This window comes from Abrus precatorius, unplaced genomic scaffold, assembly GCF_003935025.1.
Source record: "Abrus precatorius isolate BTA unplaced genomic scaffold, Abrus_2018 Scaffold8, whole genome shotgun sequence".
NCBI lineage: Eukaryota > Viridiplantae > Streptophyta > Magnoliopsida > Fabales > Fabaceae > Abrus > Abrus precatorius.
In genome coordinates, this window is record NW_020874428.1 from 7,952,182 (window position 1) to 7,964,153 (window position 11,972).

The 11,972-nt window shown below is 34.8% G+C and overlaps 1 protein-coding gene and 1 non-coding gene across 2 annotated transcripts; one reads left to right on the forward strand and one right to left on the reverse strand.

Annotated features, from left to right (window-relative positions):
- Positions 1 to 2,646: 2,646 nt before the first annotated feature.
- Positions 2,647 to 2,753, reverse strand: LOC113848649. The gene has a single exon (XR_003501913.1). It is a non-coding gene; the product is annotated as a small nucleolar RNA R71 (small nucleolar RNA).
- Positions 2,754 to 3,152: 399 nt separating this feature from the next.
- On the forward strand, positions 3,153 to 5,259 carry LOC113874166. Its single transcript, XM_027512387.1, has 2 exons — positions 3,153 to 4,250; positions 5,167 to 5,259. The coding sequence occupies exons 1-2, from the start codon at positions 3,153 to 3,155 to the stop codon at positions 5,257 to 5,259; spliced, it is 1,191 nt and encodes a 396-aa protein (XP_027368188.1).
- Positions 5,260 to 11,972: the final 6,713 nt, after the last annotated feature.

An 11,972-nucleotide genomic window follows, 5' to 3' on the forward strand; every position in this document is an offset into this window, starting at 1 on the left:
AACAGAGCTGTAGAAAGGAGAGTGAAAAATGAAAGTGTAAAAATGAGAAGGTAACTTCGCCCTTTTATATAGGTCCCCAACCTCGTGAAAGGCTCATACAAGAGCCCAAGTCCAGAGTATTTTGGCACTTAGTGGGAAGATGAAGAGATAGTGGGGAGTCTTTTCGATCAAAAATGGCCTCAAATCCCCAACAAAACGGAGCACGTCTCAATAATGGGACATTTATGGTAACTGCCAGGCAGTACCTGCATTTAATGCGCCGACTTTGGGCGACGTGCCCGACATAAAGCAGGTAAGTGGCAGAGGTGCCATAAGAAATGGCGGGAAAATTAAAACAAAAATTTTCCAATTAGATATAAAAAAATATTAAAATCTCATAAACTTGAGATATTAAAAATTATGTTTGGGGTAAGAAAAATTTTCTAAGTTCAAAAATCATGTTGAAGGAAGTTACATTTCGACAATGGTAGAAAGGACCTTATTTCAGTTCTGTCTGAACTTACAGTGGTCGAGAGCAAAAGAAAGCATAATTTGATGTTCAAGAATTACTTTCCCTCTAAAAATAAAATAAAATAAAAATAACAATAATAAAAATTCAGGAATTTGATTCTTTGTTGTTAAGGGTAAAATTGATCCATTTCTTTGCTTGGGGACAAGCAATCGTTCAAGTTCGGGGGAATTTGATAAATGCTTTCTATACTTGATCCTACATTGTAATTCATGAATGATAATTGAGAGTTTTAAGCTATTCATTGATAAAATTTACTATTATTAATTTCATTTTATTTATATTTCAGGAAAAAGGATCAAGAAGTGAAAGCTTTAAAAGATATTGGGAATTGAAACACATAATGAAGCCAGAGATATACACGAGCAAGTACATGCCCGTGTATATGAGCGTGTATCTCACTGGTCACGTCAATTGAAATGTATCATCAAAACCATAGATGTACACGGCCAAAGTACATGGCCGTGTACATGAGCGTGTACTTTTATGAAAAGCTTTGAAGGGCATCTTTTAGAAACCAGAGATGTACATGGACAAAGTACATGGCCCTGTACTTAAGCGTGTACTTTTACGCGCGTCAAAAATTTAACTTTTGCGAGAAAATTAACCCTAGGATAATTCCTATAAAAGGAGAACTGAACTCAAACCTGAAGGGGCAGTTTTTGGAGACGAAAGACTCAGAGACGGCAGAAGGATAAGATCAAGCGTTTTAATTCATCTCTTTTGTAATTTTAATTTCAAGATGTTTAGGTTCTAACTTTCCTTTGAGTATCTAGATGTAATGAATCCTAATTGACTAAATTTTTTGGAATTCTTCTAATGCTATTTCATGTTCCTTTCTCTTGGGTTTAATTGAGTAGTATCAATTTTCTTCTATCTTGTTTTCTTGTTTGAATTTGAGTAAAATTCTTGCATGAATTTAACATTGCTCAATTAAAAAGACTTGAATGTATTTCTAGAGATAGAAAGACATGAGTTTTCTGTATTAGGATTAACCCTAATTATGGAATTCATAATGAACTTAATGCAACCTAGGGGTATTAATTAAGGAAGAGATTATGATTGATCAACTGAGGGTTAGGAATCATTATCCTTGAGAAAGGTATTGATTTAATTTAGAATTTCCTGCAGCGATAAGGGTTAGAACTAAGTAGTTGAAGAACAATTTCAGTTATTTGGACATTTAGGAGGATTTACAGTCTAGATACTTGCCTAATTTTCTTCAATACCTTTAGCCATAATTTTCTATAATTTATTTTTATAAGAATATTTGTTCCATTTAATTTATTATTCTTTTACTTACTTTTAGCAATTTCATCAACAAAATTTATTTTTTATATCTATTAACAATTACGCAATTAAGGAAGAATTTCTTAATAACAGTCCCTGTGGATACGACACTTGGTACTTAAATTTTCAGAATATTACTCTGACAACGGGTACACTTGCCCAATAATTCAATTTTTACACATCAATTTTTTGGCGCCCTTGCCGGGGACTGTTTAATTAAGATTCCCTTTATTACGTGTTTACTAATTTTATTTATTTCTTTAGTCTTGAATTAACTTACCTATTTTGCTTTCATTCTTTTTAGGAGTTGATTTTTCTAGTGTATGATCAAAACCCGTTCTACTGCACTGTCTGAAGAACTATTTGAATTTGACCTAGAGATCGAAAGAACTTTGCGAAAAATTTAGAAAGAGAGGCGACTGCTAGTACAGAGGGAAAACGCACAAACCCACATGGAAGGAATGGCAAACAACGAAGATCAACCAAGGACCATGTCCGATTATGCTCGTCTATCTTTAACGGGGACAGAGTCTAGCATTGTCCGTCCGAATGTGCAAGGGAATTTTGAAATAAAGCCCAATGTTATTCAGATGGTTCAGCAGTTTGTCCAGTTTGATGGGTTGCAAGACGAAGACCCCAATGCTCACATTGCAAATTTTCTAGAAATTTGTGATACTTTCAAGATCAATGGAGCTACTGATGATGCAATCCGCTTGAGGCTATTTCCATTTTCTCTCAGGAGCAGAGCAAAGCAATGGTTGAATTCTCTCCCACGAGGGTCTATCACTTCATGGGAGGCTATGGCTGAAAAATTCTTGGCGAAATATTTCCCTTCTGTGTAAACTGCCAAAATGAGGAACGATATCTCTTCCTTCTATTAGTTGGAGTCAAAGACATTATACGATACGTGGGAGAGGTTCAAGGAATTGTTGCGGAAATGCCCACATCATGGGATTCCGGACTGGCTTCAAGTGCAAACCTTCTACAATGGATTGAACCCAGCCACAAGACAAATGATAGATGCTGCAGTTGGGGGCACTTTGAATAGCAAGACACCAAGGGCTGCCCAAGAACTGTTTGAAGAGATGGCAATGAACAGCTATCAATGGAGCTCTACTCGATCCAAACCTGCAAAATCTGCGGGGATCTATAGTCTTGATGCAGTGACATCCTTGGCAATGCAAGTTGAAGCCTTAGGGAAGAATATTGATGGTTATCTGTTAACCATCTAGTTGCTCCAGTGATGAGATGTGATGTTTGTGGAGGAGGTCACCCTAATCATGAATGTTGAGCTACTCAGGAAGAACATGCCAATGTGATAGGAAACAGACCACTGTACCAAAATTATAATGGTATGAATGATCCGGGCTGGAGGAACTATGCAAACCCACCATGGAACAACAACCAACAGTCAATGCGGAACAACACATTCCCAGGATTTCAACAAGCTTCACATCCACCACCAACCCCAGCTGAAAAGAAGTCAAACCTTGCGGAGTTGATAACCAAATTCATTCAAACTTTAGAATCTCGGTTCCAATCCACTGAGACAGCACTAAGAAATCAACAAGCCTCTATTCATAATTTAGAAATTCGGTTGGGTCAAATTTCTAGACTCCTCTCAGAAAGACCCCAAGGAAGCTTGTCTGGCAATACTGAGACTAATCCTAGGGAACAGGTCAATGCAGTAACATTAAGGAGTGACAGAACATTACAAGAGAAGGGGAAGCAAGAAACAGAAAAAGATGCAATTGAAGAGGAGGATAAATGTCAAGAGGAGACTGTGGAAAAGCCCCCTGTAGTGAAAGAATTCATACCTCCACTTCCCTACCCAGCAAGATTGAAGAAAGACAAAGATGATGAACAATTTGGTAAATTTCTGTCCTTATTTCGTCAACTTCATATTAATTTACCATTTGTTGATGCCTTGGCACAGATGCCCAAGTACGCCAAATTTTTGAAGGATCTACTATCCAACAAGAAGAAATTGGAGGAGTTGGCCACAGTAACTCTGAATGAGGAATGCTCAGCAATTCTGCAAAACAAGATGCCTAAAAAATTAAAGGATCCAGGGAGTTTTACTCTTCCTTGTCTCATTGGTAGATTGATAGTTGATAGGGCTTTAGCTGATTTAGGTGCTAGCATTAATTTGATGCCATATTCTGTTTTTAAGAAATTAGGTTTAGGGGAACCTAGGCCAACTAGGATGAGTATTCAATTAGCTGATAGGTCAATTAAATATCTTAGGGGTATCATTGAGGATGTGCTTGTAAAAGTGGACAAATTTATTTTTCCTGTTGATTTTGTGATTCTTGATATGGACGAGGACACTGATGTCCCCTTGATCTTAGGTCGTCCATTTTTAGCTACTGCAAGGGCTATAATTGATGTGAAGGATGGAAAGTTAATTTTGAGGGTTGGAGATGAAAATGTCACTTTCAAAATTCCTAATGTAATAAAAAAGTCTTTGAAACAAGATGATTCTTGCTACTTTATTAATGTAATTGATGATTATGTTTCTAATTGTGCACAAGAATTCTTGATTTCAAACCTATTTGAAAGAAGCTTAGTTCATGATAGAGGAAAAGATGATATGAGCTTGGTAATTCAAGAACAGTGGTGTCATTTAGAAGCTACTAAGCCATTATGGAGAAAGAGAGACTTCAAAGATTTGGAGTGGAAATCAAAGAAGCAACCCAACCCATCCATTAATGAACCACCAGATGAAAAATTGAAGGTCTACCATCATAAAAAAATCAAGGGAGGTAAACTATTTCAAAAAGGTGACTTAGTAGTACTGTTGTGCAACTCTCGCCTCAAATTATTCCCAGGTAAACTCAAATCCCGTTGGTCTGGACCGTTTACTGTGCATAAGGTATTTCCTTGTGGTATAATTGAATTAACTCATCCAGAAAAAGGAAATTTTAAGGTGAATGGACATAGGCTGAAATTGTACTAGGGGGCCAACTACAAACTTTTGCAAATGAGGAGTTTAAACTCCTTCATGTTGAATGTTGAATTACATTAAATAGTTTAGGTTAGGTAGGTTTAGTTTATTTTAATTTAGTTATTTATTTCCTCATTTATTTATATTTTGAATAAGCGTCCTCACCCCAGCATGAACCCCATCTTCTTCTGACCAGTTTCTTAGTATAGATGATGAAGACTCAGATGATGCTAGTGCAACACTTTAGTTTGCAATTAGGATAGTCTTAGTTATTGAATTTTTTTACTTATGTTATTTTTAGGATTTATATTGCTTTTGTCTGTTTACTGCTTCTGTTTCTTTATCGCATTATTTTGATCGTTCTACTCCTCTTGTCATTTATGAATTGAGTTAAATCTCCTTATAAATCAATTTTAATCAGGTTTCCTCTCCAATTGAATCCCAGATTAGCTTTGCTTCCCACGACTCTTTGCTTATTTATTTACTTTTCAGGGAAGTTTCAGTTGCACTTTAATTCTTATATTTGATTGAGGACAATGCAAATCTTATAATGTGGGGTGGATAATTATAGATGTTTGAACTGAATTGTTGTTTTATTCTTGAGCAATACTGAGTCAATTTTACTGTTGCATAGAAGATGATATTCCTGAAAATAAAAATAAAATAAAAAATAAAGACACATATGCAGTTATTCTAGATATTGGAATTGTGTTTTTAATTGTTTCTTGATTGAAGTATCGGTAGATTTTTCTGATTTGAGGACCTTGAATCTATGCCCTTGAATCTATGCAAAATTTTTTTTAAGCAATTAATAGAATTGTTAATATCTGAAAAATTGGCGCTCTGCTCAGAAATAAAAGAGCATGCCATAGAAGCATAATTAGTTGAATATGGATTGCAGGCAATGTCCGAATACCACATCCTAGAACCCCGAAATTGTTTAAGGTACCGATGTGGAAAGCAAGGGGTGGAATTTTCCATTAATACCTTGTGCTAATTGGGATGGAGCATAAAATGCACCCTATTAGCCGATCATGGCTCAAAGTAAAGAAAATTAAATAACACCTTGTGGAAGAATTCAAAGTTTTGAATTAAAATTTTAAGAGCTAATGGTAGAGAGGTCCTTATTTCAGTTCTGTCTGAAGTTACAGAGGTCGAGAGCAAAAGAAAGCATAATTTGATGTTTAAGAATTACTTTCCCTCTAAAAATAAAATAAAATAAAAATAACAATAATAAAAATTCAGGAATTTGATTCTTTGTTGTCAAGGGTAAAATTGATCCATTTCTTTGCTTGGGGACAAGCAATCATTCAAGTTCGGGGGAATTTGATAAATGCTTTCTATACTTAATCCTACATTGTAATTCATGAATGATAATTGAGAGTTTTAAGCTATTCATTGATAAAATTTATTATTATTAATTTCATTTTATTTATATTTCAGGAAAAAGGATCAAAAAGTGAAAGCTTTAAAAGATATTGGGAATTGAAACACATAATGAAGCCAGAGATATACACGGGCAAGTACATGCCCGTGTATATGAGCGTGTATCTCACTGGTCGCGTCAATTGAAATGTATCATCAAAACCAGAGATGTACACGGTCAAAGATGGTCGTGTACATGAGCGTGTACTTTTATGGAAAGCTGTGAAGGGCGTCTTTTAGAAACCAGAGATGTACACGGCCAAAGTACATGGCCGTATACTTGGGCGTGTACTTTTATGCGCGTCAGAAATTTAACTTTTGCAAGAAAATTAACCCTAAGATAATTCCTATAAAAGGAGAACTGAACTCAAACCTGAAGGGGCAGTTTTTGGAGACGAAAGACTCAGAGACGGCAGGAGGATAAGATCAAATGTTTTAATTCATCTCTTTTGTAATTTTAATTTCAAGATGTTTAGGTTCTAACTTTCCTTTGAGTATCTAGACGTAATGAATCCTAATTGACTAAATTTTCTGGAATTCTTCTAATGCTATTTCATGTTCCTTTCTCTTGGGTTTAATTGAGTAGTATCAATTTTCTTCTATCTTGTTTTCTTGTTTGAATTTGAGTAAAATTTTTGCATGAATTTAATATTGCTCAATTAAAAAGACTTGAATGTATTTCTAGAGATAGAAAGACGTGAGTTTTCTATATTAGGATTAACCCTAATTATGGAATTCATAATGAACTTAATGCAACCTAGGGGTATTAATTAAGGAAGAGATTCTGATTGATCAACTGAGGGTTAGGAATCATTATCCTTGAGAAAGGTATTGATTTAATTTAGAATTTCCTGCAGCGATAAGGGTTGAAACTAAGTAGTTGAAGAAGAATTTCAGTTATTTGGACATTTAGGAGGATTTACAGTCTAGATACTTGCCTAATTCCCTTAAATACCTTTAGCCATAATTTTCTATAATTTATTTTTATAAGAATATTTGTTCCTTTTAATTTATTATTCTTTTACTTACTTTTAGCAATTTCATCAACAAAATTTATTTTTTATATCTATTAACAATTACACAATTAAGGAAGAATTTCTTAATAACAATCCCTGTGGATACGACACTTGGTACTTAAATTTTCATAATATTACTCTGACAACGGGTACACTTGTCCAGTAATTCAATTTTTATACATCAGCTGGGTTACGTTTGTAGCAAATGTAACATATAATTTTATACCTGATTGAAGTTGATTTGAATCGTGGATATTGAATAGTGCCTCAACGTCTTCATCATCATTTAACTCAACACATGTGTAGTTACTAACTTCTGGGCCAAGTCTAATTGGGTAGCGAAAATGTATGGTTGTATTTTCGTCTCGGTTGAGTTTTGTGTAGATGATTTTCTTGAGCCTTTGTAGAGTCACTCCTCTCTTTAGATGTACCAATTAGCTGATGATGTGGTGAACGTGACTCCTTCATAAGGACATTGGTTAATGGCACCATCAGAGTGAACAATGACATAGATTGAAGACATTTTTAGAAGGAGAAGGTTCACAAGAACAAGGAACAAGCTGAGAAGGTTGAATGAATAAAATGAACATGAATATGTCTATTTATAATGGGAACATTGGATTCTCAGTCACGCAGACCAATAGATAGTGACTTCTCAGGTCACGCAGACCAAGAGATAATGACTTCTTGGTCACGCAGACCAAGAGATAATGACTTCTCAGGTCACACAGACCAAGATATAGTGACTTCTCGGTCACGCAGACCAAGAGATTGTGACTTCTCAGTCACGCAGACCAAGAGATAGTGACTTCTCAAGATTCTAAGGCTACTCTCTCATACCGAAGTTTGTCTATAAATATGTTCATCTAAGGGCACATGTTTTCATTCAAACTTACGTCCATCTTTGTTCTTCGTTTCTCTTTATCTTTGCTCTCATTACTAAAAATGTTGTTCTGGAAGCAAAACGAACACAGGTCCGCCTTTATTGGAAGAACGATAAGTTTTATACATTACCATTATGTAAATCAATATTCTACATATAATGTTACTAATTTATTAATAACTGCAGGAAACTGAAAACATGATTTCATCTTTCTGTCATTTAATGCCAGAACCCAGTCCTCTAATTGTTCCCATACTTGAACAACTTGGTTTTGTTGGAGTTGCAAAATTAAGGCATCTTAAGGTGGATCACGCATTGATAACAGTTTTGGTCAAGAGGTAGAGACCTGAAACTCACACATTTCATTTTCCAACAAGGGAGTGCACCATAACCCTGGAAGATGTTGCACTACAACTCGGGCTAAGAGTTGATGGTTTACTAGTCATTGCTCCAACAATGTTTGACTGGGAGGAAATGTGTGACAAATATCTCGGTATCGTACCAGTCAAGGGAGAGTCACTAATTGGCTCTATGGTAAAACTGAAGTGGCTGAGAGACAACATGTTGCCATTACAAGAAGAATCATCTGAAGAAGAAGTTCACACTCATTGTAGGGCTTACATACTAGGTTTAATTGGAGGTGTTTTGATGTCTGACAAAACAGGCAACAAAGTACATCTTATGTATTTAACTTTATTAACTAATCTTAGAAGAACAAGACGATATAGTTGGGGTTCTGCTTGTTTAGCTATGTTGTACAGGAAAATGTGTAGAGCCATGGAAGTTGGTAGCAAAACAATAGGTGGTTGCTCATCACTGTTAATGTCCTAGGCATGGTATCGTATGCCATATATTGCGCCAATTTCCAGTAATTTACCAACATACCCTCTTGTGTGCAGATGGAGTGGGGGTAGAGTACTCAACTTTCAAAATAAACCTCACAATGATGTTGTGGAGTACAGAACATTCAAGCTAATCAGGTAACTCTTCATATTTATTTTCTTATCTTTTATACATCATCTTAAGTAACAAAGTTAATTTTATTTGTAGTTTTTATGGGCGTCATATCAAGACTTGCAAACATTAATACCCATGGAAGCATATAGAGATGTCCAATTGTGGACTTCATGTACTGTCATCCTTTGTTTTGCAATTGTTGAATGGCACCAAACAGATAGAGTCAAATTACAGTTCTGTCTCTTCTAAGAAGTCCCTTCTTCACCGAATAATTTGAATGACCTCCACAAAATTGATATGAGAGGAAGACAAGATGAAAATTGGGTTACAAGACATGCTCAATGGATCGAGATATGGAACAACAGACGTGAGTTGACAATAACGGGTCATCCAATGCAAGGCCCATTGTGTCACACACAAGAATACATGGAATGATACATTGCCAATTTCATCTATTTTCTATCTGTGCCACCACTACTACAAGATCCAAGGAGGAGTGACCAATAATTAAGGACTACCAACACATTTGAAATCGGTACGACTTCCACACCGTCGTACCACGAGACTGCATCAATTTCTCCGAATATTACGCCAAAAGCAAACATTATTAATACAAGACATTTGTCTGCAACAACATCGGAGGATTTTTTTTACAAACTTATTTGGAGTTGATTTTACAACTCCATCTTCAGCACAAACTTACATGCAGTCTCTTTACCAACCGAATTTTGCTAATAAATCTGGTAATTCATCAAATGCATTCCAACAACTACACCTTCATGATGATCCAAATCCTCAAAAATTCCAGAGCAACAACCACAACGACGAAACCCACCACGTCACAAACGTCGCCCTCGTTATGGAACTGGCCACCATTACGGAGATAGTTAATTATTAATGTTGTTATGAATTTGCTATCATCTTTGTTAATGCACTTTGTCTTCATCAATGTTACCTTAGTAATATGAAACCGTTAATATTAAAATATTTGTCTCAAGTATAAATAATTAACTTATAATTTAATATTTTATTTACTTTTTAAAAATAAATTTTTTATTCTCAAATAAAATTTATTTAAAATTATAATAATAAAGTTTTAGAGTTTAGGGTATTAAAAATTATAATATTAAATAATGTCATTTTCAAAAAAAATTAAAGTATTAAAAATTATAATATTAAATAATGTCATTTTAAAAAAAAATTAATTTAATTTACGTGAATGTCAGAAGGCATCTTTATTGGTTGGGAGGAGAGAAAGCTCGTTTGGAAGTATGTGAGATAGCTTGAATGAGAAGAGAATCTAATGTTGAGTGTGACTGACTAGTCACTATCTATTGGTTGGGAGGAGAGAATGGTGTCATGGAGAGGTCAAAATCACTCGTAAGATGTGATATGACATTGAATGACGGGGAATCCAATGTGCCATTATAAATAGTCATATTTATGTTCATGTTCTTCATTCAACCTTCATTTTTGAAGAATGAAAATATGAATATTGAGGAATGCATTCAACCAAGAGAATAGAAGAGATATTATATAAGGTTTTGTAACCAAAGTGTACAATGCATCACATTGAAACATCTTATCAATGGAGTCTTACACTATTCAGGATACTGTTTATTATGATGGACCATGCGTCAAAGTGTCATTAACTTTACATTAGGAATCTATGACACCGCGTCAGTGCGTCAAATTGTCATTGACTTTACGTCAGGGTGTTAGGAATCAATTGCTTTATGTCAGTGCGTCAGAGTGTCATTAACTTTACGTCAGGAATCAATGACACCGCGTCAGTGTGTCAAATTGTCATTGACTTTATGTTAGGGTGTCAAGAATCAATTATTTTATGTTAGTGCGTTAGAGTGTCATTAACTTTACGTCAGAAATTAATGACGCTGCGTCAGTGTGTCAGATTGTCATTGACTTTATGTTAGGGTGGTAGGAATAAATTGTTTTATGTCACTGCGTCAGAGTGTCATTAGAATATGTTTCCACTGTGTATAATCATTTGTCTTTTCTATGTATATACCTTTTTTAATCACTAAGTATCCTATTTTTTTTATTAAATAAAATCAAAAAATTACAATACTGGAAATAATAAATGACAAACATACAACAAAGATAAATATTAACAGCAAACAAGATAAACAAAAAGACTTGTCCCTCAACAATTTAATTGTACAAAGAAATTCAATGGTACCATTATTAAGGTCAATGTCTGTACACAAAACCCTTTAATAAATTATCACACTTACCAATAATATGATAAAGACAATAACACACTACACGATGTTCTCAGACCAACTTTATCAGCAACTACTCACTTCCACTGTCTCATCTGAAATAAGATAAGTCACTGACCACTTTTATCAAGAATCTCATAAAACAATGGCACGTTGCATTATGTCTTAATTTGACCACTCAATAGTATATCAGGAAATATAAAATTAATCTCAACCATTGAACACATTATAAACGATCCTGACCATCCTTTTTTTTCAAGCACCTACTTTACAAATTATCTATAAAAGACATATCATGTAGTTAATAAACACCACACATTCATTACAAAATATAACATTAACATCCAACACTTTAGATGGAAGACTTCGGTATAACAAACATCGACAATTTCACAAATTTTCATCTAGCTGTTATGTTTGCAAATGGTCATATTACCCATAATCACGAAGGTGTGAGCTTTCAGTGTTCATCTCCAAAATTATTTACGATCCCACATGAGTGCACATTCGTGGAGCTGAAACAAAGAATTTGTAATGCTTTAGGCATTGATCATTACACCCAGTTCACTAACTTGTACTATCGGAAACCAAATCACAGTGGTGAGGGTTTAGTTATATTTGAAGCTTTTTCTATTTTAACTGATGTTCATGTGGCGCAAATGCTTTCCTGGAAATCCAATTTTTCAGTCTCTTTAATCATTGA

Bases quoted from the DNA above. Each gene is read 5' to 3' on its own strand.
- LOC113874166 (XM_027512387.1), top strand. From the start codon at position 3,153: ATGAATGATCCGGGCTGGAGGAACTATGCAAACCCACCATGGAACAAC. The intron at 4,251-5,166 runs GTAATAAAAAAG...AATTTTAATCAG, and splicing joins TCACTTTCAAAATTCCTAAT to GTTTCCTCTCCAATTGAATC.